General features: G+C 56.4%; 1 protein-coding gene across 1 annotated transcript in view; it reads right to left on the bottom strand.

Annotated features, from left to right (window-relative positions):
* rsad1 (radical S-adenosyl methionine domain containing 1) overlaps positions 1-26,620 on the bottom strand; it is a 63,353-nt gene that overhangs the window by 7,436 nt on the left and 29,297 nt on the right. Inside the window, exon 7 of the mRNA XM_070858153.1 lies at positions 4,085-4,139. Within this exon, the coding sequence (XP_070714254.1) occupies positions 4,085-4,139 (55 nt within the window). The remainder of the gene's footprint in view (positions 1-4,084; positions 4,140-26,620) is intronic.

Here is a 26,620-nt window from a genome sequence, read left to right as displayed (position 1 = left end):
ATGTTGCTGCGTGCGGGTACGGACTGAACACCGTGGGACATAACACTGCAATCATCAATATCCACACTGCTGACCTTATGATGGATGGCAGGTCAATGATGAAGTAGCTGAAGATGGTTGGGTCTAGGACACTGCCCTGAGGAACTCCTGCAGCGATGTCCTACGGCTGATTTGATTGGCCCCCAACAACCGCAACCATCTCCTTTTGTGCTCGGTATGACTCCAGCCAGTGAAGTGTTTTCCCCTGACTTCAATTTTATTGGGGTTCCTTGATACCACACTCGGTCAAATGCTGCCTTAATGTCAAGGGCAGGCACTCTTACCTCACCCACAGAATCCAGCTCTTCTTTCCATGTTTAGACCAAGGCTGTAATGAGGTCTGGAGAATGGCAGAACCTAGACTGAGCATCGGTGAGCAGGTTATTGGTGAGTAGGTACCACTTGATAGCGCTGTCAACAATACCTTCCATCATTTTGCTGATGGAGAGTGAACTGATGGGGCAGTCATTGGCTGGATTGGATTTGTCCTGTTGGACATAGTTGGACAATTTTCCACTTTGGTTGGGTAGATGCCAGTGTTGTAGCTGTACTGGAACAGCTTGGCTAGAGGCGTAGCTTCAGTACTACAGCCGGGATATTGTCAGGGCCCATAGTCTTTGCTGTATCGAATGTGCGTTGCCGTTTCTTGATATCACATGGAGTGAATCGATTTGGCTGAAGACTGGCTTCTGTGATGGTGGGGACCTCAGGAGGAGGATGAGATGCATCATCCACTTGGCACTTCTGGCTGAATATGGTTGCAAACACTTTAGCCTTGTCTTCTGCACTCACGTGCTGGGCTCCGCCAGCATTGAGGATGGGGATATTCATGGAGCCTCCTCACGTTAGTTGTTTAATTATACACCATTCACAACTGGATGTGGCAGGACTGCAGAACTTTTATCTGCTTCATTGGTTGTGAGATCACTTAACTCTGTCTAACTGCCTCACTGTTGAACTGCCTCACAGTCCGCTCCCTCTATGCAGCATGCATGTAGTCCCGTGTTGCAGCTTCCCCGGGTTGGTACTTCACTTTTAGGTACGCCTGGTGCTGCTCCTGGCATGCTCTTCTGCACTCCTCATTGAACCAGGGTTGGTCCCTGGCTTGATGGTAATGGTAGAGTGCGGGATATGCTGAGCCATGAGGTTACAGATTGTGCTGGAATCCAATTCAGCTGTTGCTGATGGCCCACTGTGCCTCATGGATGCCCAGTTTCGAGCTGCTAGATCTGTTCTGAATCTATCCCATTTAGCACGGTGGTAGTGCCACACAACACGATGGAGGGTGTCCTCAGTGTGAAGACGGGACTTCGTCTCCATAAGGACTGTGCAGTGGTCACTCCTACCAACACTGTCATGGACAGATGCATCAGCGACAGGTAGATTGGTGAGGATGAAGTCGAGTAGGTTCTTCCCTCATGGTGGTTCTTTCACCACCGGCCACAGGCCCAGTTTGGCAGCTATGTCCTTCAGGACTCGGGTCAGTTCGGTGCTACCGAGCCACTCGGTGATGGATAATGAAGTCGGGCCACTTGGTGATGGATACTAAAGTCGAGCCACTCGGTGATGGATACTGAAGTCGAGCCACTCGGTGATGGATACTGAAGTCGAGCCACTCGGTGATGGATACTGAAGTCGAGCCACTCGGTGATGGATACTGAAGTCGAGCCACTCGGTGATGGATACTGAAGTCGAGCCACTCGGTGATGGATACTGAAGTCGAACCACTCGGTGATGGATACTGAAGTCGAGCCACTCGGTGATGGATACTGAAGTCGAGCCACTCGGTGATGGATACTGAAGTCGAGCCACTCGGTGATGGATACTGAAGTCGAGCCACTCGGTGATGGATACTGAAGTCGAGCCACTCGGTGATGGATACTGAAGTCGAGCCACTCGGTGATGGATACTGAAGTCGAGCCACTCGGTGATGGATACTGAAGTCGAGCCACTCGGTGATGGATACTGAAGTCGAGCCACTCGGTGATGGATACTGAAGTCGAGCCACTCGGTGATGGATACTGAAGTCGAGCCACTCGGTGATGGATACTGAAGTCGAGCCACTCGGTGATGGATACTGAAGTCGAGCCACTCGGTGATGGATACTGAAGTCGAGCCACTCGGTGATGGATACTGAAGTCGAGCCACTCGGTGATGGATACTGAAGTCGAGCCACTCGGTGATGGATACTGAAGTCGAGCCACTCGGTGATGGATACTAAAGTCGAGCCACTCGGTGATGGATACTGAAGTCGAGCCACTCGGTGATGGATACTAAAGTCAAGCCACTCGGTGATGGATACTAAAGTCGAGCCACTCGGTGATGGATACTGAAGTCGAGCCACTCGGTGATGGATACTGAAGTCGAGCCACTCGGTGATGGATACTGAAGTCAAGCCACTCGGTGATGGATACTGAATTCAAGCCACTGGGTGATGGATACTGAAGTCAAGCCACTCGGTGATGGATACTAAAGTCGAGCCACTCGGTGATGGATACTGAAGTCAAGCCACTCGGTGATGGATACTGAAGTCGAGCCACTCGGTGATGGATACTGAAGTCGAGCCACTCGGTGATGGATACTAAAGTCGAGCCACTCGGTGATGGATACTGAAGTCGAGCCACTCGGTGATGGATACTGAAGTCGAGCCACTCGGTGATGGATACTGAAGTCGAGCCACTCGGTGATGGATACTGAAGTCGAGCCACTCGGTGATGGATACTGAAGTCGAGCCACTCGGTGATGGATACTGAAGTCGAGCCACTCGGTGATGGATACTGAAGTCGAGCCACTCAGTGATGGATACTAAAGTCGAGCCACTCAGTGATGGATACTGAAGTCGAGCCACTCGGTGATGGATACTGAAGTCGAGCCACTCGGTGATGGATACTAAAGTCGAGCCACTCGGTGATGGATACTGAAGTCGAGCCACTCGGTGATGGATACTGAAGTCGAGCCACTCGGTGATGGATACTGAAGTCGAGCCACTCGGTGATGGATACTGAAGTCAAGCCACTCGGTGATGGATACTGAAGTCCCCATTGGCTTTTTTGACAGCCTGAGGTTGTGAAAGGCACTTTATAATTGCCTTTCTTTGGTCATGTGCACCAAACAGGTCCGATTATGCATGTCTGAAATGGGGTGTCATTGTGCTGGTATGAAAATAGGGTATGACTGTACAAAAGCAAGGGAGTTATGCTGAACTTTTATAAATCACTGGTGAGGCCTCAGCTGGAGTATTGTGCAGAATTCTGGGCACCGCACTTTAGAGAGGTTGTCAAGGCCTTGGAGACGATGCGGAGAGAGATTGACCAGAATGGTACCAAGGATGAGGAACTTCAGTTATGTGGAGAGACAAAAAAAGCTGGGATTGTTCTCATTAGAGGAGAGAAGGTTAAGGGAGATTTAATCGAGGTTTTCAAAATTATGAGGGGCTTTGGTCAAGTCGGTAGGGAGAAACTGTTTCCATTGGCTAGATGGTCGATAACCAGAGGACACAGATTTAAAATAATTGGTAAAAGTACCAGAAGGGAGATGAGGGTTTTTTTTTCCTACGCAGCGAGTTGCTATTATCTGGAATGCACTGCCTGAAAGGGTGGTGGAAGTAGATTCAATAACAACTTTCAAAAGGGAAATGGATGTAAAGTAGAAAGGGGAAATCTGCAGGGCTAAGGGGAAAGAGCAAAGGTGTGGGACTAAATGGACAGCTCCTTCATAGAGCCAGCACAGGTACGATGGGCCGAATGGCCTCCTTCTGTGCTGTGTGATTCTATGATCATGAAAATGTGAAACAGGGTGGGTGTGATTGTGTCAGTGTGGACACAATTGGCGACTGTGTAAGCACACAAAAAGATGATCAGTATCACTGGATAGCCCTGTCAGCCTCTGCACCAGTCATTGGTTGAGATGACATAGCCCAGTGGACTGCTAACTGGAGTGTTGCTGTGTACAATGTGCACCAGAGTGCACTGTGTGTTCATTCCATCACTCGTCGGATTCACACCAAGCAGGATTAACGGATGTAAAGATTTCTCATCCCAATTACCTGATGTGAGAGTCCCTCGTTCATTCGGAGTCCCAGCACCAGCATCTCCTCCAAGCTGGAAGAAAAGCACAATTTAAAACCCAAGGTTAACTATTTTTTGTGCTCATTAAGTTGAGGGATGTTAATGCTGGGAATGGAATAATTTCCACTTCAGGAACTGAATGTGAGCAATCACTCTTTGGTCATTGATAGCACAGGTAAAATATAGATTAATGCTCCCTCGACACTGCCCCATCAAACACTCCCAGGGCAGGTACAGCACAGGGTTAGATACAAAGTAAAGCTCCCTACATGTAGATTGAGCTAACCAAACTGGTAGCAATGCGGTGGAGGAGGATTTCCTGGAGTGTATTAGAGATGGTTTTCTAGACCAATATGTCGAAGAATCAACGAGAGGGCTGGCCATCCTATACTGGGTGATGTGTAATGAGAAAGGACTAATTGCAATCTTGTTGTGCGAGACCCCTTGGGGAAGAGTGACTATAATATGGTAGAATTCTTTATTAAGATGGAGAATTAATTCAGATACTAGGGTCCTGAACTTAAGGAAAGGTAACTTCGATGGTATGAGACGTGAATTGGCTAGAATAGACTGGCGAATAATACTTAAAGGGTTGATGGTGGATAGGCAATGGCAACCATTTAACAATCACATGGATGAACTTCAGCAATTGTACATCCCTGTCTGGAGTAAAAATAAAATGGGGAAGGTGGCTCAACCGTGGCTAACAAGGGAAATTAGGGATAGTGTTAAATCCAAGGAAGAGGCATATAAATTGGCCAGAAAAAGCAGCAAACCTGAGAAATTTAGAATTCTGCAGAGGAGAACAAAGGGTTTAATTAGGAGGGGGAAAATACAGTATGAGCGGAAGCTTACTGGGAACATAAAAACTGACTGCAAAAGCTTCTATAGATCTGTGAAGAGAAAAAGATTAGTGAAAACAAACGTAGGTCCCTTACAGTCAGAATCAGATGAATTTATAATGGGGAACAAAGAAATGGCTGACCAATTGAACAAATACTTTGGTTCTGTCTTCACGAAGGAAGACACAAATAACCTTCTGGAAGTACTAGGGGACCGAGGGTCTAGTGAGAAGGAGAAACTGAAGGAAATCCTTATTAGTCAGGAGATTGTGTTAGGGAAATTGATGGGATTGAAGGCCGATAAATCCCCAGGGCCTGATACTCTGCATCCCAGAGTACTTAAGGAAGTGGCCCTAGAAATAGTGGATGCACTGGTGATCATTTTCCAACAGTCTATCGACTCTGGATCAGTTCCTATGGACTGGAGGATAGCTAATGTAACACCACTTTTTAAAAAAGGAGGGAGCGAGAAAACGGGGAATTATAGACCAGTTAGCCTGACATCGGTAGTGGGGAAAATGTTGGAATCAATTATTAAAGATGAAATAGCAGCACATTTGGAAAGCAGTGACAGGATTGGTCCAAGTCAGCATGGATTTATGAAAGGGAAATCATGCTTGACGAATCTCCGAGAATTTTTGAGGATGTAACTAATAGAGTGGACAAGGGAGAACCAGTGGATGTGGTGTATTTGGACTTTCAAAAGGCTTTTGACAAGGTCCCACACAAGAGATTGGTGTGCAAAATTAAAGCACATGGTATTGGGGGTAATGTATTGATGTGGATAGAGAACTGGTTGGCAGACAGGAAGCAGAGAGTTGGGATAAACGGGTCCTTTTCAGAATGGCAGGCAGTGACTAGTGGGGTGCCGCAGGGCTCAGTGCTGGGACCCCAGCTATTTATAATATACATCAATGATTTAGATGAAGGAATTGAGTGTAGTATCTCCAAGTTTGCAGATGACACTAAGCTTGTGAGCTGTCAGGAGGATGCTAAAAGGCTGCAGGGTGTCTTGGACAGGTTAGGTGAGTGGGCAAATGCATGGCAGATGCAGTATAATGTGGATAAATATGAGGTTATCCACTTTGGTGGCAAAAACAGGAAGGCAGATTATTATCTGAATGGTGACAGATTAGTAAAAGGGGAGGTGCAACGAGACCTGTGTGTCATGGTTCATCAGTCATTGAAAGTTGGCATACAGGTACAGCAGGCGGTGAAGAAGGCAAATGGTATGTTGGCCTTCATAGCTAGGGAATTTGAGTATAGGAGCAGGGATGTCTTACTGCAGTTGTACAGGGCCTTGGTGAGGCCTCACCTGGAATATTATGTTCAGTTTTGGTCTCCTAATCTAAGAACGTTCTTGCTATTGAGGGAGTGCAGCGAAGGTTCACCAGACTGATTCCCGGGATGGTAGGACTGACATATGAGGAGAGACTGGATCGACTGGGCCTGTATTCACTCGAGTTTAGAAGAATGAGAGGGGATCTCATTGAAACATATAAAATTCTGACGGGACTGGACAGGTTAGATGCAGGAAGAGTGTTCCTGATGTTGGGGAAGTCCAGAACCAGGGGTCACAGTCTAAGGATAAGGGGTAAGCCATTTAGGACCGAGATGAGGAGAAACTTCTTCACTCAGAAAATTGTGAACCTGTGGAATTCTCTACCACAGAAAGTTGTTGATGCCAGTTCGTTAGATATATTCAAGAGGGAGTTAGATATGGCCCTTACGGCTAAAAGGATCAAGGGGTATGGAGAGAAAGCAGGAAAGGGGTACTGAGGTGAATGATCAGCCATGATCTTATTGAATGGTGGTGCAGGCTCGAAGGGCCGAATGGCCTACTCCTGCACCTATTTTCAATGTTTCTATGTTTACACTGTCCCATCAAACACTCACAGGGCAGGTACAGCACGGAGTTAGATACAGAGTAAAGCTCTCTCTACACTGTCCCATCAAACACTCGCAGGGCAGGTACAGCACGGGTTAGATACAGAGTAAAGCTCCCTCTACACTGTCCCATCAAACACTCCCAGGGTCGGTGCTGAATGTTCTCACAATGGGAAGGTGCACTGCAGCAACTTGCCAAGGCTTATTCAGCAGCACCTCCAAAATCCGCGATCTCCAGCACCTAAAAGGACAAGGGCAGCAGGCGCATGGGAACAGCACCACCTGCAGGTCACACACCATCCCGGTGTGGCGATACATCGCCCTTCCTTCATCGTCGCTGGGTCAGAATCCTGGAACTCCCTCCCTAACAGCACTGTGGGAGCACCTTCACCACACGGACTGCAGCAGTTCAAGAAGGCAATCTTCTCAAGGGCAATTAGGGATGAGCAATACATGCCTGATTAATAAAACACTCCTTTTATAAGAGTGGCTTATAAAACAATAGATTAGGATTTAGATGGCATTGTTTTATATTTTCTTTTCGAGGGACAGAGAGAGAGAAGTATTTCTGTGATTCACTTATCCTTTCGTTAAATTAATTCCTTAAAGTTTAACCTAAAATGAGATCTGATAAGAACATAAGAATTAGGAACAGGAGTAGGCCATCTAGCCCCTCGAGCCTGCTCCGCCATTCAATAAGACCATGGTTGATCTGGTCGTGGACTCAGCTCCACTTACCCGCCCTCTCCCCGTAACCCTTAATGCTTAAAAATCTATCTATCTTTGACTTGAAAACATTCAATGAGCTAGCCTCAACTGCTTCCTTGGGCAGAGAATTCCACAGATTCACAACCCTCTTGGAGAAGAAATTCTTTCTCAACTCGGTTTTAAATTGGCTTCTCCGTATTTTGAGGCTGTGCCCCCTAGTTCTAGTCTCCCCCACCAATGGAAACAACCTCTCTGCCTCTATCTTGTCTTTCCCTTTCATTATTTTAAATGTTTCTATAAGATCACCCCTCATCCTTCTGAACTCCAAGGAGTAAAGACCCAGTCTACTCAATCTATCATCATAAGTTAACCCCCTCATTTCTCGAATCAGCCTAGTGAATCGTCTCTGTACCCCTTCCAAAGCTAGTATATCCTTAAGTAAGGTGACCAAAACTGCACACAGTACTCCAGGTGCGGCCTCACCAATACCCTATACAGTTGCAGCAACACCTCCCTGCTTTTGTACTCCATCCCTCTCGCAATGAAGGCCAACATTCCATTTGCCTTCCTGATTACCTGCTGCACCTGCAAACTAACTTTTTGGGATTCATGCACAAGGACGCCAGGATCAACTGGGAGAAATGTTCCGGACTCCTGGTGGGTCAGTGGCGGGTGGACTCCCTGCCGGAGGAGCTCAGGCCTTTTGCCTGGAGCACGACCCATCTCCTCTATCTGGGAGTCTACCTTAGCCCCGACGAGGGAGCCTGGCCGGCGAACTGGCAGGAGCTGGAGGCCAAGGTCGCCGCTCGCCTAGGGCGCTGGACAGGACTGCTCCGAGTGCTGTCCTACAGGGGTCGAGCGCTAGTCATAAACCAGCTGGTGGCCGCAATGCTGTGGTACCGGCTGGTCACTTTGACCCCTCCCCCTGCGTTTGTCGCCAAGATACAGAAGAAGCTGGTGGACTTCTTCTGGAACAACAGGAAGCACTGGGTCTCTGCCGCGGTCTTGAGTCTCCCGCTTGAGGAGGGCGGTCAGTCGTTGGTGTGCGTCAGCGCCCAGCTCGCGACTTTCCGTCTTCAGACCCTGCAGAGATACCTTTACGTCGAGCCCCCTCCTAGGTGGTGCGCTCTGGCGAGGTATTTCTTCCGCCAGCAGCTCGACCTCAATTATGACACGCAGCTCCTGTTTGTGAACTTGGGGGGTGCCAGGACCGCCCTCCGGGAGCTGCCTGTCTTTTACAGGGAACTCATCAGGGTCTGGAATAAAGTCTCCACCAAGCGCAGCTCTCCACCGGCTGGAGTGGCGGCCGTCCTGCAGGAGCCGCTGCTCGGGAATCCGTACCTCCACGGCCGAGGTTTTATGTGGCGGTCGGAAGAGAGGGCTGTGGCCGGTGAGGTGACCAGGGTCAGCGACCTGCTCGATGGCGGAGGAGCGGGCTGGATGGCGCCAGACACGCTGGCGCGGCGCTTAAATTCTGCCAACGTCCGCCACGCGGCCGATGCCATCGAGTCGCTAAAAACAGCTCTGGGCCCTGACTCCGTTAGGTGCATCGAGGAGGCTCAAGCACGTGGGGAGATCCCGTCCGAACTGACCCCGTCCGGACGGAATTCCTCATCGGCGCCAAACCCCGGAACCTCCCTCGGGGGCCGGCGCCTCACAACTTGAGCCGCCTCGGGGAAATCCCCTCCGTGCCTTTCAGTTCCGCGCGGAGGGGTTTCCTGTACGGGCTGCTCCTGCACACCCTCAACTTTGCCATCCTCGCCGGCCGTCCGGACACGCCATGGCGTACCATCTTGCCGTCCGGAGGAGGCGGGGGTCCCCGATGGAGGGCACTCTACGCAGGGGTCCTCCCACTATTCATCGGGGACTTGGCCTGGAGGGTGGTGCACGGAGCAGTGCCGTGCAACAAATTTTTAAGCCGGTTCACGGACTCCCAGGCCGCCTGCAATTTCTGCGGTCTGGAGGAGTCTGTGTTCCATGTTTTTATTGAATGCACGAGGTTGCAGCCCCTGTTCCACTATTTGAAGGGGCTGCTCCTGAAATTCTGGCTGCACTTCAGTCCCACTCTCCTGATCTTTGGGCACCCTGTGCGGAGGGGAGCGGGTAGGTCCGAAGGCCTCCTCGTAGGACTGCTCCTGGGCACGGCCAAGGGTGCCATCAGCCGGTCCAGGCAGCGGGCGGTCGAGGGGGTCGTTCAACCTGACTGCCTGCCTCTCTTCCGCTCTTACATCCGGTCCAGGGTGTCCTTGGAGATGGAGCACGCGGTGTCCACCGGTACGCTCGCGGCCTTCCGCGAGAGGTGGGCACCGGAGGGACTGGAGTGCATCATCACGCCCGGCAACCAAATTTTAATTTGATTTTACGTTTTAAAGTTAATTTGTTTTAATTGCCGGTGCTTTTAGTGTCCCCTTCCCTTTTATAGGGGGCACTGGGGAAAAATTGTGATTTTAGTGCCCAAAAAAAAAACAAAAAAAAAAAGAAAAAACACAAAAAAAAAACACAAAAAAGGGGGAAAAAAAAAAAAAAGGGCCTTGTAAATGTCTGGAGTGTCACCCAGGTCGGGTGGCACCGTTTAATGTTTTATGTTTTCACAGATAAACTCAAAAGAGTTTCATGCACAAGGACGCCAGGATCAACTGGGAGAAATGTTCCGGACTCCTGGTGGGTCAGTGGCGGGTGGACTCCCTGCCGGAGGAGCTCAGGCCTTTTGCCTGGAGCACGACCCATCTCCTCTATCTGGGAGTCTACCTTAGCCCCGACGAGGGAGCCTGGCCGGCGAACTGGCAGGAGCTGGAGGCCAAGGTCGCCGCTCGCCTAGGGCGCTGGACAGGACTGCTCCGAGTGCTGTCCTACAGGGGTCGAGCGCTAGTCATAAACCAGCTGGTGGCCGCAATGCTGTGGTACCGGCTGGTCACTTTGACCCCTCCCCCTGCGTTTGTCGCCAAGATACAGAAGAAGCTGGTGGACTTCTTCTGGAACAACAGGAAGCACTGGGTCTCTGCCGCGGTCTTGAGTCTCCCGCTTGAGGAGGGCGGTCAGTCGTTGGTGTGCGTCAGCGCCCAGCTCGCGACTTTCCGTCTTCAGACCCTGCAGAGATACCTTTACGTCGAGCCCCCTCCTAGGTGGTGCGCTCTGGCGAGGTATTTCTTCCGCCAGCAGCTCGACCTCAATTATGACACGCAGCTCCTGTTTGTGAACTTGGGGGGTGCCAGGACCGCCCTCCGGGAGCTGCCTGTCTTTTACAGGGAACTCATCAGGGTCTGGAACAAAGTCTCCACCAAGCGCAGCTCTCCACCGGCTGGAGTGGCGGCCGTCCTGCAGGAGCCGCTGCTCGGGAATCCGTACCTCCACGGCCGAGGTTTTATGTGGCGGTCGGAAGAGAGGGCTGTGGCTGGTGAGGTGACCAGGGTCAGGGACCTGCTCGATGGCGGAGGAGCGGGCTGGATGGCGCCAGACATGCTGGCGCGGCGCTTAAATTCTGCCAACGTCCGCCACGCGGCCGATGCCATCGAGTCGCTAAAAACAGCTCTGGGCCCTGACTCCGTTAGGTGCATCGAGGAGGCTCAAGCACGTGGGGAGATCCCGTCCGAACTGACCCCCGTCCGGACGGAATTCCTCATCGGCGCCAAACCCCGGAACCTCCCTCGGGGGCCGGCGCCTCACAACTTGAGCCGCCTCGGGGAAATCCCCTCCGTGCCTTTCAGTTCCGCGCGGAGGGGTTTCCTGTACGGGCTGCTCCTGCACACCCTCAACTTTGCCATCCTCGCCGGCCGTCCGGACACGCCATGGCGTACCATCTTGCCGTCCGGAGGAGGCGGGGGTCCCCGATGGAGGGCACTCTACGCAGGGGTCCTCCCACTATTCATCGGGGACTTGGCCTGGAGGGTGGTGCACGGAGCAGTGCCGTGCAACAAATTTTTAAGCCGGTTCACGGACTCCCAGGCCGCCTGCAATTTCTGCGGTCTGGAGGAGTCTGTGTTCCATGTTTTTATTGAATGCACGAGGTTGCAGCCCCTGTTCCACTATTTGAAGGGGCTGCTCCTGAAATTCTGGCTGCACTTCAGTCCCACTCTCCTGATCTTTGGGCACCCTGTGCGGAGGGGAGCGGGTAGGTCCGAAGGCCTCCTCGTAGGACTGCTCCTGGGCACGGCCAAGGGTGCCATCAGCCGGTCCAGGCAGCGGGCGGTCGAGGGGGTCGTTCAACCTGACTGCCTGCCTCTCTTCCGCTCTTACATCCGGTCCAGGGTGTCCTTGGAGATGGAGCACGCGGTGTCCACCGGTACGCTCGCGGCCTTCCGCGAGAGGTGGGCACCGGAGGGACTGGAGTGCATCATCACGCCCGGCAACCAAATTTTAATTTGATTTTACGTTTTAAAGTTAATTTGTTTTAATTGCCGGTGCTTTTAGTGTCCCCTTCCCTTTTATAGGGGGCACTGGGGAAAAATTGTGATTTTAGTGCCCAAAAAAAAAAAACAAAAAAAAAAAGAAAAAACACAAAAAAAAAAAGGGGGGGGAAAAAAGGGCCTTGTAAATGTCTGGAGTGTCACCCAGGTCGGGTGGCACTCTTTAATGTTTTATGTTTTCGCAGGTAAACTCAAAAGAGTTTCATGCACAAGGAACCAATGGTAGAGCAGTGGAGGCGTGTCCTGCTCAGTTGGAGCTGTGAGCAGTGAGTGGAGCTGCTAGCAACTTGAGCTCCTGCCTGGAGAGCCCTGAGACCAGCCCAGGAAGAGAAGGAAGAAAGGGGCTTCACCACCAACTTTAACCCAGAGGGAGAGGAGGAGAACAGAAAACTTTGTACATCTTTATCATTCTGCAAAGAGTTGGAGAGAGGGGGAAAAGACAAACAACATCCAGTGTGGAAGGAGGGAGACTCTACATTCTACAGGTGGGTGTGGGTGCATTTCCCCAAACAGACTTTGTTGTATCGGTGGGGGGAGGAAAGAAGACCACTGAGGGCCGGAACATCGCGGGGGGTGTGTGTGTGTGTGGTAGTGTGTGTGGGGGCCTTGCTTACAACTAGGCCCCCCCCACAATTGGAACCCCCCCCACCCCCCCACATTTGCCTAGCCTGGGATAGCTGGAGCTACCAGGCTGAAGATTGTCATTAATCATCCTATTAAAGATCGTTTAGGATTGTGTGCCTGGTGGCTCTAGCTACCCCAGGTGAAGACGTCTTCTCCCCCCACCTGAAGACCATCCCAAAGACTGTGTTTTTTGTGTGTTTTGCCATCTGGGGAGTGCACCCACCCACAGCTGCGAGGGGAGACCTGCCCTCGCAGCCCCCCCCCCTTCCCACCCCCCTCTCTCTTTCTCCGTTACCCTCTGTTTCTCCCCTCTCTCTCTGAGGCCCCTTTTCTTCCTAATTTTAAAAAAACAAAACCCAATTAAGACAGCTGAGCAGAGGGAGCAAGGCCTCTCCCCAATTGCCAACGAGGGGAGAGGTGCCTCGTTAAGGGCTCCTCTGCTCAGTTAATATACGAGGCCATTAAAGACCATTAAGGCCTGTGACTTTGGGGTGGGTGTAGCCCTTAAAGGGACCCCGTGATGGCGACCCCATCCACGCCGGTGGCAGGGCCAGCGAAGACATATGCGCAGGTGGCAACCGCTTCCACGGCCCCTCCTGCGCCACCCGCTGCCCTGCCACCTTTCAGACTCATTACTAAAAAACACGGGGTCAAGAGCTACACTCACCCCACAATGACCATCGAGGAGTGCGTGCGGGCGATGGCTGGGGTAGTCGGCCCCTCGGCCATTGTCGCAGCCTCCAAGATGTCTGGGAAGGCCGTGTTCTTCCTGGGGTCGGAGCGGGCGGTGTCCCTGGCCCTCGAAAAGGGGCTCACGGTGGGCGGGACGTTCCTGCCGGTGGACCCTCTCGAGGCCACCGCGCAGAGGGTCATCATTTCAAACGTCCCGCCCTTTGTTCCCGCTGAGCTCCTCCTCCCTCACCTACAACAACTGGGGGAGGTAAGGTCAGGGATCAACCCCATACCGCTCGGCCTCAGGGAGAACAGCCTGCGCCACGTGTTCTCCTTCCGCCGCCAGCTCTTTGTCCGGCTGGCGCGGGAGGACACGACGGAGGGTAATTTTAATGTGGTGCACGAGGGGACTGCCTACCGCGTCTTCTGGACGTCGGACGGCGTGCGGTGCCATGCCTGCAGGGAGGTGGGGCATGTTCGTAAGAACTGCCCCGCCTCCAAGGCCGCCAAACCACCGAAGGCGGCCAAGGCTGGCGCCGCCGCCACCCCTCCCCCTAGTTGCGTCCGCGTGCCGGGAGCCATGGGTGCGCGGGCATCGTCGGAGGCCTTTGTTTTCAGGGCCTCCGGCGGGGGGGAGGGAGAGCGTCCGACCGGAAAGAAGGCGCGGAAGAAGGCAAAACATCTAGAGGCGGGTCCCCTCGGTGCGCCAGATAATTTGACCACCGCGCTCAGCCCAACCCCGTCACCGGCGAGCGCGTGGTGCCCCGAGCCCGTGCCCGAGCCTTTGAATAACACCACAGAGGGGCCCGGGCGCGGGAAAGGAAAGGAAAAGGGGGGGGCGGAGCGGGAGGCCTCGGCAGACATGGGGGTCTCCCTGCCTCCGCGCACCCCCAGGAACAAAAGGAGGCACGGCTCCGATGAGACGGAGGGGGAACAACATCCCTCCGTGGAGGAGTTGGTGCCCGCCGCGTGTCCCGCGTCCCCAACCAGCGCCCCCAAGCAGCGCCGTAGGCGGGAGGAGTCTGTCCCCGGGGAGGGTGAAACAGTTGAGGCTGCCCAGCCTCTGCCTCCCGGGGATGGAGTGGAAGATCTGCCTGTCGTGGGGGGCGTGGGGACCGCGGAGGAATACGTAGCCGCCGGGCCGGGCGTCCCGGGGACTGAGGCGGGCGAGGCCGAAAAGGCCGAACCTGAGCCCGCCCAGCCAATACCCAACTTCCCCCGGGAGACGCTCGACCCGGCAGAAACACAATTTACTGTTTTTAATGAAACTGTAGATGCTGGGCCGGGGGGTGGCAGCGGGGAGGGGGAGGAACACCCACCCTCGCCTCTTACTTTGGAGCTGGAGCACTTGGGGAGCCTGGGGATCTCCTATGGCCGGGTCTCTCCTTGTTCTCCGGTTCCTGGGGCGGAGGGGGAACCCCTTCCGCTGTCATTTCCCGACCCAGCACCATTTTTAAAAGAGCCCAGTGGGGACTCCTCTGCCGATGATCCTGGGGGTGGGATCGGGGCAGTGCCAGGGCCGGTTGGAGCGGCCGGTTCATTTGCCGTACCTTGTGCGGTCGATGGGCCAGCTGCTGGCGGCCACCTCCCGGAGGAGGACGGGGACTCGGTGGGGGACGCGGGTGAAGACCTAGAGACCACCGCCAGTGAGGCGGTGGATCTGCTCGCGGCCGCCGCTGAGGCCCTCCTCATTCCTGCAAAGGAACTCCGGGACTTTTTGGCCCAGAGCCGGGGTCGCCGCGACCAAGCCCGACTGGCCCTGGAAAAATGGTCCGAGCCGGAGCTGATCAAGGGGTCCGTCCGCGCCGCCGTTAAAACCTTGGCCGCGGGCGGGCCCTTGACAAAGGAGCAGCACCTTGAGCTGCGCGAGCTCGAGGGACTCCTCGCTGGGCTGCGGAGGGAGCGGAGTTCAACAAAAGACTCCGCTCCCTCCCCCACAATAGGTTAAGGTAGAGGTTGCACTATGCTTTTGCCATGAAGATAACCATAGCCAGCCTCAACATCAACGGCGGCAGAGGGGCACGCCGTAGATTTGACAATTTTTCGCTCCTGCGGGAGGGGAAATATGCGGTGTGCTTCCTGCAAGAAACCCACACCGTTCCGGGAGACGAAGCCACGTGGCTCCTGGAATGGCAAGGAGAGGTCCGCATGAGCCACCTCACCGCCATTTCTAGTGGGGTGGCCATCTTGCTGGGCCCGCATTTTCAGCCGGAGATCTTGGGGGTCGAGGAGCCCGTGCCAGGCCGCTTGCTGCACGTAACGGTTCGCCTGGGGGACGTGCCGCTCCATCTCGTGAACGTGTACACCCCTCATCCCGGCCCGCAGCAAACGCGCTTCTTTGAAGAGGTGTCCGTTCTTCTTGGCTCCGTCGACGTCGGCGACTGCATTGTCCTCGGGGGGGATTTTAACTGCACCCTCGAGGCGAGGGACCGCTCCGGTGCCCCGCAGTGCATGACGGCGATGGAGAAGTTGAGGGACCTGGTCGGGTCCTTCGACTTGGTGGACGTCTGGCGAAATCTCCACCCCGACTCCAGCGCCTTTACTTGGGTGAGGCCTGGAGTTGGATGGTCTAGAGTCGACCGCCTTTACGTGTCTCGGGCGTACGTTTCCTGCGTCCCGGCGGCCTCCATGCGGCCGGTGCCGTGTTCGGACCACCACCTGGTGTGGGCGGAGCTCGCTTCGCTCCGCGCGAGGACGGGGTCCGCGTACTGGCACTTTAACAACCGGCTGCTGGAGGACGTGCGGTTCCAGGACTCGTTCCGTCGATTCTGGTCCGACTGGAGAAGGAAGCAGGGGGGCTTCCCCTCCTTGAGGCTATGGTGGGACGTGGGCAAGGCTCACGTCCGCGTCTTCTGTCAAGAGTACGCGAGGGGGTCGACCAAGAGGCGGGCGGCCAGAGTCGGGCGCCTAGAAAAAGAGGTGCTCGACCTGGAAGCCCGTCTCGGTCAAGTCGTCCAGGACCCGGCCCTGCGGACGGTGTACGAAGCGAAGAAGGCCGCGCTGAAGGACCTGCAGCTCGTCGGGTCCCGAGGCGCGTTCGTGAGGTCGCGGATCCGGTTCCTGCGGGATCTGGACCGCGGCTCCCCCTTCTTCTACTCGCTGGAAAAAAGGCAGAGTGTCCGTAAGCAGCTCTTGACGCTGCTGGCCGACGACGGCTCTCTCGTCTCGGATCCGGAGGGCGTCAACAACAGGGTCCGTGAATATTACGGGGCTCTGTTCTCTCCGGATCCGTCCAGCGAGGAAGCGCGTAGAGTTTTGTGGGAGGACCTGCCGAAGGTCGGCCCGGAGGGCGCCGAAAATCTGGAAGCTCCGCTAAGCCTGGCGGAGCTGACCGGTGCCCTCGCCCGGCTCTCGAGGGGAAAATCCCCGGGGCTGGACGGGCTGACCGTGGAGTTCCACAGGGCGTTCTGGGACGTCCTGGGGAGCGACTACGCGCGGGTCCTGGGGGAAAGTCTGGCGACCGGGGAGATGCCCCTCTCTTGGCGCAGGGCAGTCATCGTCCTGCTGCCTAAGAAGGGCGATCTCCTCCTCCTTAAGAACTGGCGCCCGGTCTCCCTCCTCAGCACGGACTACAAAATCTTCGCCAGGGCGATGTCTGCTCGCCTTGGTGCCGTGCTGGACCACATGATCCACTCCGACCAGTCATACACGGTCCCGGGCCGGACAATCCACGATAACATCCATCTGGTCCGGGACCTCATCCATTGTTCCCAGGAGGCTGGTCTGTCGGTCGCCTTCCTATCCCTCGACCAAGAGAAGGCGTTCGACAGGTTGGATCACGACTATCTGCTCGGAACTCTGCGCGCTTTCGGGTTCGGGACGCATTTCGTCGCCCGGATCCGACTTTTGTACGCCGCCGCGGAGTGTCTGATTAAGGTTAACGGGTCCTTGACGGCGCCCCTTCGCTTTAGGAGAGGGGTGCGCCAGGGATGCCCCATGTCCGGCCAGTTATACGCCGTTTGCGTGGAGCCTTTCCTGCGCCTCTTGCGGACGAGGTTGACGGGACTGGCTCTGCAAGGGCCGGGCGTGGAGGTCGTCCTCTCGGCTTACGCCGATGACGTGCTCCTCGCGATAGAGGATCCCGCTGACCTGCGGAGGATGCGTGAGTGCCAGGAGATTTACTCGGCCGCGTCCTCCGCCAGGATCAACTGGGAGAAATGTTCCGGACTCCTGGTGGGTCAGTGGCGGGTGGACTCCCTGCCGGAGGAGCTCAGGCCTTTTGCCTGGAGCACGACCCATCTCCTCTATCTGGGAGTCTACCTTAGCCCCGACGAGGGAGCCTGGCCGGCGAACTGGCAGGAGCTGGAGGCCAAGGTCGCCGCTCGCCTAGGGCGCTGGACAGGACTGCTCCGAGTGCTGTCCTACAGGGGTCGAGCGCTAGTCATAAACCAGCTGGTGGCCGCAATGCTGTGGTACCGGCTGGTCACTTTGACCCCTCCCCCTGCGTTTGTCGCCAAGATACAGAAGAAGCTGGTGGACTTCTTCTGGAACAACAGGAAGCACTGGGTCTCTGCCGCGGTCTTGAGTCTCCCGCTTGAGGAGGGCGGTCAGTCGTTGGTGTGCGTCAGCGCCCAGCTCGCGACTTTCCGTCTTCAGACCCTGCAGAGATACCTTTACGTCGAGCCCCCTCCTAGGTGGTGCGCTCTGGCGAGGTATTTCTTCCGCCAGCAGCTCGACCTCAATTATGACACGCAGCTCCTGTTTGTGAACTTGGGGGGTGCCAGGACCGCCCTCCGGGAGCTGCCTGTCTTTTACAGGGAACTCATCAGGGTCTGGAACAAAGTCTCCACCAAGCGCAGCTCTCCACCGGCTGGAGTGGCGGCCGTCCTGCAGGAGCCGCTGCTCGGGAATCCGTACCTCCACGGCCGAGGTTTTATGTGGCGGTCGGAAGAGAGGGCTGTGGCTGGTGAGGTGACCAGGGTCAGGGACCTACTCGATGGCGGAGGAGCGGGCTGGATGGCGCCAGACACGCTGGCGCGGCGCTTAAATTCTGCCAACGTCCGCCACGCGGCCGATGCCATCGAGTCGCTAAAAACAGCTCTGGGCCCTGACTCCGTTAGGTGCATCGAGGAGGCTCAAGCACGTGGGGAGATCCCGTCCGAACTGACCCCCGTCCGGACGGAATTCCTCATCGGCGCCAAACCCCGGAACCTCCCTCGGGGGCCGGCGCCTCACAACTTGAGCCGCCTCGGGGAAATCCCCTCCGTGCCTTTCAGTTCCGCGCGGAGGGGTTTCCTGTACGGGCTGCTCCTGCACACCCTCAACTTTGCCATCCTCGCCGGCCGTCCGGACACGCCATGGCGTACCATCTTGCCGTCCGGAGGAGGCGGGGGTCCCCGATGGAGGGCACTCTACGCAGGGGTCCTCCCACTATTCATCGGGGACTTGGCCTGGAGGGTGGTGCACGGAGCAGTGCCGTGCAACAAATTTTTAAGCCGGTTCACGGACTCCCAGGCCGCCTGCAATTTCTGCGGTCTGGAGGAGTCCGTGTTCCATGTTTTTATTGAATGCACGAGGTTGCAGCCCCTGTTCCACTATTTGAAGGGGCTGCTCCTGAAATTCTGGCTGCACTTCAGTCCCACTCTCCTGATCTTTGGGCACCCTGTGCGGAGGGGAGCGGGTAGGTCCGAAGGCCTCCTCGTAGGACTGCTCCTGGGCACGGCCAAGGGTGCCATCAGCCGGTCCAGGCAGCGGGCGGTCGAGGGGGTCGTTCAACCTGACTGCCTGCCTCTCTTCCGCTCTTACATCCGGTCCAGGGTGTCCTTGGAGATGGAGCACGCGGTGTCCACCGGTACGCTCGCGGCCTTCCGCGAGAGGTGGGCACCGGAGGGACTGGAGTGCATCATCACGCCCGGCAACCAAATTTTAATTTGATTTTACGTTTTAAAGTTAATTTGTTTTAATTGCCGGTGCTTTTAGTGTCCCCTTCCCTTTTATAGGGGGCACTGGGGAAAAATTGTGATTTTAGTGCCCAAAAAAAAAACAAAAAAAAAAGAAAAAACACAAAAAAAAAACACAAAAAAGGAGGAAAAAAAAAAAAAAGGGCCTTGTAAATGTCTGGAGTGTCACCCAGGTCGGGTGGCACCGTTTAATGTTTTATGTTTTCACAGATAAACTCAAAAGAGTTTCATGCACAAGGACGCCAGGATCAACTGGGAGAAATGTTCCGGACTCCTGGTGGGTCAGTGGCGGGTGGACTCCCTGCCGGAGGAGCTCAGGCCTTTTGCCTGGAGCACGACCCATCTCCTCTATCTGGGAGTCTACCTTAGCCCCGACGAGGGAGCCTGGCCGGCGAACTGGCAGGAGCTGGAGGCCAAGGTCGCCGCTCGCCTAGGGCGCTGGACAGGACTGCTCCGAGTGCTGTCCTACAGGGGTCGAGCGCTAGTCATAAACCAGCTGGTGGCCGCAATGCTGTGGTACCGGCTGGTCACTTTGACCCCTCCCCCTGCGTTTGTCGCCAAGATACAGAAGAAGCTGGTGGACTTCTTCTGGAACAACAGGAAGCACTGGGTCTCTGCCGCGGTCTTGAGTCTCCCGCTTGAGGAGGGCGGTCAGTCGTTGGTGTGCGTCAGCGCCCAGCTCGCGACTTTCCGTCTTCAGACCCTGCAGAGATACCTTTACGTCGAGCCCCCTCCTAGGTGGTGCGCTCTGGCGAGGTATTTCTTCCGCCAGCAGCTCGACCTCAATTATGACACGCAGCTCCTGTTTGTGAACTTGGGGGGTGCCAGGACCGCCCTCCGGGAGCTGCCTGTCTTTTACAGGGAACTCATCAGGGTCTGGAACAAAGTCTCCACCAAGCGCAGCTCTCCACCGGCTGGAGTGGCGGCCGTCCTGCAGGAGCCGCTGCTCGGGAATCCGTACCTCCACGGCCGAGGCTTCATGTGGCGGTCGGAAGAGAGGGCTGTGGCTGGTGAGGTGACCAGGGTCAGGGACCTGCTCGATGGCGGAGGAGCGGGCTGGATGGCGCCAGACACGCTGGCGCGGCGCTTAAATTCTGCCAACGTCCGCCACGCGGCCGATGCCATCGAGTCGCTAAAAACAGCTCTGGGCCCTGACTCCGTTAGGTGCATCGAGGAGGCTCAAGCACGTGGGGAGATCCCGTCCGAACTGACCCCGTCCGGACGGAATTCCTCATCGGCGCCAAACCCCGGAACCTCCCTCGGGGGCCGGCGCCTCACAACTTGAGCCGCCTCGGGGAAATCCCCTCCGTGCCTTTCAGTTCCGCGCGGAGGGGTTTCCTGTACGGGCTGCTCCTGCACACCCTCAACTTTGCCATCCTCGCCGGCCGTCCGGACACGCCATGGCGTACCATCTTGCCGTCCGGAGGAGGCGGGGGTCCCCGATGGAGGGCACTCTACGCAGGGGTCCTCCCACTATTCATCGGGGACTTGGCCTGGAGGGTGGTGCACGGAGCAGTGCCGTGCAACAAATTTTTAAGCCGGTTCACGGACTCCCAGGCCGCCTGCAATTTCTGCGGTCTGGAGGAGTCCGTGTTCCATGTTTTTATTGAATGCACGAGGTTGCAGCCCCTGTTCCACTATTTGAAGGGGCTGCTCCTGAAATTCTGGCTGCACTTCAGTCCCACTCTCCTGATCTTTGGGCACCCTGTGCGTAGGGGAGCGGGTAGGTCCGAAGGCCTCCTCGTAGGACTGCTCCTGGGCACGGCCAAGGGTGCCATCAGCCGGTCCAGGCAGCGGGCGGTCGAGGGGGTCGTTCAACCTGACTGCCTGCCTCTCTTCCGCTCTTACATCCGGTCCAGGGTGTCCTTGGAGATGGAGCACGCGGTGTCCACCGGTACGCTCGCGGCCTTCCGCGAGAGGTGGGCACCGGAGGGACTGGAGTGCATCATCACGCCCGGCAACCAAATTTTAATTTGATTTTACGTTTTAAAGTTAATTTGTTTTAATTGCCGGTGCTTTTAGTGTCCCCTTCCCTTTTATAGGGGGCACTGGGGAAAAATTGTGATTTTAGTGCCCAAAAAAAAACAAAAAAAAAAGAAAAAACACAAAAAAGGGGGGAAAAAAAAAAAAAAGGGCCTTGTAAATGTCTGGAGTGTCACCCAGGTCGGGTGGCACCGTTTAATGTTTTATGTTTTCACAGATAAACTCAAAAGAGTTTCATGCACAAGGACGCCAGGATCAACTGGGAGAAATGTTCCGGACTCCTGGTGGGTCAGTGGCGGGTGGACTCCCTGCCGGAGGAGCTCAGGCCTTTTGCCTGGAGCACGACCCATCTCCTCTATCTGGGAGTCTACCTTAGCCCCGACGAGGGAGCCTGGCCGGCGAACTGGCAGGAGCTGGAGGCCAAGGTCGCCGCTCGCCTAGGGCGCTGGACAGGACTGCTCCGAGTGCTGTCCTACAGGGGTCGAGCGCTAGTCATAAACCAGCTGGTGGCCGCAATGCTGTGGTACCGGCTGGTCACTTTGACCCCTCCCCCTGCGTTTGTCGCCAAGATACAGAAGAAGCTGGTGGACTTCTTCTGGAACAACAGGAAGCACTGGGTCTCTGCCGCGGTCTTGAGTCTCCCGCTTGAGGAGGGCGGTCAGTCGTTGGTGTGCGTCAGCGCCCAGCTCGCGACTTTCCGTCTTCAGACCCTGCAGAGATACCTTTACGTCGAGCCCCCTCCTAGGTGGTGCGCTCTGGCGAGGTATTTCTTCCGCCAGCAGCTCGACCTCAATTATGACACGCAGCTCCTGTTTGTGAACTTGGGGGGTGCCAGGACCGCCCTCCGGGAGCTGCCTGTCTTTTACAGGGAACTCATCAGGGTCTGGAACAAAGTCTCCACCAAGCGCAGCTCTCCGCCGGCTGGAGTGGCGGCCGTCCTGCAGGAGCCGCTGCTCGGGAATCCGTACCTCCACGGCCGAGGCTTCATGTGGCGGTCGGAAGAGAGGGCTGTGGCTGGTGAGGTGACCAGGGTCAGGGACCTGCTCGATGGCGGAGGAGCGGGCTGGATGGCGCCAGACACGCTGGCGCGGCGCCTAAACTCTGCCAACGTCCGCCACGCGGCCGATGCCATCGAGTCGCTAAAAACAGCTCTGGGCCCTGACTCCGTTAGGTGCATCGAGGAGGCTCAAGCACGTGGGGAGATCCCGTCCGAACTGACCCCCGTCCGGACGGAATTCCTCATCGGCGCCAAACCCCGGAACCTCCCTCGGGGGCCGGCGCCTCACAACTTGAGCCGCCTCGGGGAAATCCCCTCCGTGCCTTTCAGTTCCGCGCGGAGGGGTTTCCTGTACGGGCTGCTCCTGCACACCCTCAACTTTGCCATCCTCGCCGGCCGTCCGGACACGCCATGGCGTACCATCTTGCCGTCCGGAGGAGGCGGGGGTCCCCGATGGAGGGCACTCTACGCAGGGGTCCTCCCACTATTCATCGGGGACTTGGCCTGGAGGGTGGTGCACGGAGCAGTGCCGTGCAACAAATTTTTAAGCCGGTTCACGGACTCCCAGGCCGCCTGCAATTTCTGCGGTCTGGAGGAGTCCGTGTTCCATGTTTTTATGGAGTGCACAAGGTTGCAGCCCCTGTTCCATTATTTGAAGGGGCTGCTCCTGAAATTCTGGCTGCACTTCAGTCCCACTCTCCTGATCTTTGGGCACCCTGTGCGGAGGGGAGCGGGTAGGTCCGAGGGCCTCCTCGTAGGACTGCTCCTGGGCACGGCCAAGGGTGCCATCAGCCGGTCCAGGCAGCGGGCGGTCGAGGGGGTCATTCAACCTGACTGCCTGCCTCTCTTCCGCTCTTACATCCGGTCCAGGGTGTCCTTGGAGATGGAGCACGCGGTGTCCACCGGTACGCTCGCGGCCTTCCGCGAGAGGTGGGCACCGGAGGGACTGGAGTGCATCATCACGCCCGGCAACCAAATTTTAATTTGATTTTACGTTTTAAAGTTAATTTGTTTTAATTGCCGGTGCTTTTAGTGTCCCCTTCCCTTTTATAGGGGGCACTGGGGAAAAATTGTGATTTTAGTGCCCAAAAAAAAAAAAACAAAAAAAAAAGAAAAAACACACAAAAAAAAAGGGGGGGGGAAAAAAGGGCCTTGTAAATGTCTGGAGTGTCACCCAGGTCGGGTGGCACTCTTTAATGTTTTATGTTTTCGCAGGTAAACTCAAAAGAGTTTCATGCACAAGGAACCAATGGTAGAGCAGTGGAGGCGTGTCCTGCTCAGTTGGAGCTGTGAGCAGTGAGTGGAGCTGCTAGCAACTTGAGCTCCTGCCTGGAGAGCCCTGAGACCAGCCCAGGAAGAGAAGGAAGAAAGGGGCTTCACCACCAACTTTAACCCAGAGGGAGAGGAGGAGAACAGAAAACTTTGTACATCTTTATCATTCTGCAAAGAGTTGGAGAGAGGGGGAAAAGACAAACAACATCCAGTGTGGAAGGAGGGAGACTCTACATTCTACAGGTGGGTGTGGGTGCATTTCCCCAAACAGACTTTGTTGTATCGGTGGGGGGAGGAAAGAAGACCACTGAGGGCCGGAACATCGCGGGGGGTGTGTGTGTGTGTGGTAGTGTGTGTGGGGGCCTTGCTTACAACTAGGCCCCCCCCACAATTGGAACCCCCCCCACCCCCCCACATTTGCCTAGCCTGGGATAGCTGGAGCTACCAGGCTGAAGATTGTCATTAATCATCCTATTAAAGATCGTTTAGGATTGTGTGCCTGGTGGCTCTAGCTACCCCAGGTGAAGACGTCTTCTCCCCCCACCTGAAGACCAACCCAAAGACTGTGTTTTTTGTGTGTTTTGCCATCTGGGGAGTGCACCCACCCACAGCTGCGAGGGGAGACCTGCCCTCGCAGCCCCCCCCCCTTCCCACCCCCCTCTCTCTTTCTCCGTTACCCTCTGTTTCTCCCCTCTCTCTCTGAGGCCCCTTTTCTTCCTAATTTTAAAAAAACAAAACCCAATTAAGACAGCTGAGCAGAGGGAGCAAGGCCTCTCCCCAATTGCCAACGAGGGGAGAGGTGCCTCGTTAAGGGCTCCTCTGCTCAGTTAATATACGAGGCCATTAAAGACCATTAAGGCCTGTGACTTTGGGGTGGGTGTAGCCCTTAAAGGGACCCCGTGATGGCGACCCCATCCACGCCGGTGGCAGGGCCAGCGAAGACATATGCGCAGGTGGCAACCGCTTCCACGGCCCCTCCTGCGCCACCCGCTGCCCTGCCACCTTTCAGACTCATTACTAAAAAACACGGGGTCAAGAGCTACACTCACCCCACAATGACCATCGAGGAGTGCGTGCGGGCGATGGCTGGGGTAGTCGGCCCCTCGGCCATTGTCGCAGCCTCCAAGATGTCTGGGAAGGCCGTGTTCTTCCTGGGGTCGGAGCGGGCGGTGTCCCTGGCCCTCGAAAAGGGGCTCACGGTGGGCGGGACGTTCCTGCCGGTGGACCCTCTCGAGGCCACCGCGCAGAGGGTCATCATTTCAAACGTCCCGCCCTTTGTTCCCGCTGAGCTCCTCCTCCCTCACCTACAACAACTGGGGGAGGTAAGGTCAGGGATCAACCCCATACCGCTCGGCCTCAGGGAGAACAGCCTGCGCCACGTGTTCTCCTTCCGCCGCCAGCTCTTTGTCCGGCTGGCGCGGGAGGACACGACGGAGGGTAATTTTAATGTGGTGCACGAGGGGACTGCCTACCGCGTCTTCTGGACGTCGGACGGCGTGCGGTGCCATGCCTGCAGGGAGGTGGGGCATGTTCGTAAGAACTGCCCCGCCTCCAAGGCCGCCAAACCACCGAAGGCGGCCAAGGCTGGCGCCGCCGCCACCCCTCCCCTAGTTGCGTCCGCGTGCCGGGAGCCATGGGTGCGCGGGCATCGTCGGAGGCCTTTGTTTTCAGGGCCTCCGGCGGGGGGGAGGGAGAGCGTCCGACCGGAAAGAAGGCGCGGAAGAAGGCAAAACATCTAGAGGCGGGTCCCCTCGGTGCGCCAGATAATTTGACCACCGCGCTCAGCCCAACCCCGTCACCGGCGAGCGCGTGGTGCCCCGAGCCCGTGCCCGAGCCTTTGAATAACACCACAGAGGGGCCCGGGCGCGGGAAAGGAAAGGAAAAGGGGGGGGCGGAGCGGGAGGCCTCGGCAGACATGGGGGTCTCCCTGCCTCCGCGCACCCCCAGGAACAAAAGGAGGCACGGCTCCGATGAGACGGAGGGGGAACAACATCCCTCCGTGGAGGAGTTGGTGCCCGCCGCGTGTCCCGCGTCCCCAACCAGCGCCCCCAAGCAGCGCCGTAGGCGGGAGGAGTCTGTCCCCGGGGAGGGTGAAACAGTTGAGGCTGCCCAGCCTCTGCCTCCCGGGGATGGAGTGGAAGATCTGCCTGTCGTGGGGGGCGTGGGGACCGCGGAGGAATACGTAGCCGCCGGGCCGGGCGTCCCGGGGACTGAGGCGGGCGAGGCCGAAAAGGCCGAACCTGAGCCCGCCCAGCCAATACCCAACTTCCCCCGGGAGACGCTCGACCCGGCAGAAACACAATTTACTGTTTTTAATGAAACTGTAGATGCTGGGCCGGGGGGTGGCAGCGGGGAGGGGGAGGAACACCCACCCTCGCCTCTTACTTTGGAGCTGGAGCACTTGGGGAGCCTGGGGATCTCCTATGGCCGGGTCTCTCCTTGTTCTCCGGTTCCTGGGGCGGAGGGGGAACCCCTTCCGCTGTCATTTCCCGACCCAGCACCATTTTTAAAAGAGCCCAGTGGGGACTCCTCTGCCGATGATCCTGGGGGTGGGATCGGGGCAGTGCCAGGGCCGGTTGGAGCGGCCGGTTCATTTGCCGTACCTTGTGCGGTCGATGGGCCAGCTGCTGGCGGCCACCTCCCGGAGGAGGACGGGGACTCGGTGGGGGACGCGGGTGAAGACCTAGAGACCACCGCCAGTGAGGCGGTGGATCTGCTCGCGGCCGCCGCTGAGGCCCTCCTCATTCCTGCAAAGGAACTCCGGGACTTTTTGGCCCAGAGCCGGGGTCGCCGCGACCAAGCCCGACTGGCCCTGGAAAAATGGTCCGAGCCGGAGCTGATCAAGGGGTCCGTCCGCGCCGCCGTTAAAACCTTGGCCGCGGGCGGGCCCTTGACAAAGGAGCAGCACCTTGAGCTGCGCGAGCTCGAGGGACTCCTCGCTGGGCTGCGGAGGGAGCGGAGTTCAACAAAAGACTCCGCTCCCTCCCCCACAATAGGTTAAGGTAGAGGTTGCACTATGCTTTTGCCATGAAGATAACCATAGCCAGCCTCAACATCAACGGCGGCAGAGGGGCACGCCGTAGATTTGACAATTTTTCGCTCCTGCGGGAGGGGAAATATGCGGTGTGCTTCCTGCAAGAAACCCACACCGTTCCGGGAGACGAAGCCACGTGGCTCCTGGAATGGCAAGGAGAGGTCCGCATGAGCCACCTCACCGCCATTTCTA

The sequence above is a fragment of the Pristiophorus japonicus genome, chromosome 16, assembly GCF_044704955.1.
Source record: "Pristiophorus japonicus isolate sPriJap1 chromosome 16, sPriJap1.hap1, whole genome shotgun sequence".
In the NCBI taxonomy this organism is placed as follows: Eukaryota; Metazoa; Chordata; class Chondrichthyes; family Pristiophoridae; genus Pristiophorus; species Pristiophorus japonicus.
This window is presented reverse-complemented; position numbering and strand designations above follow the sequence as displayed.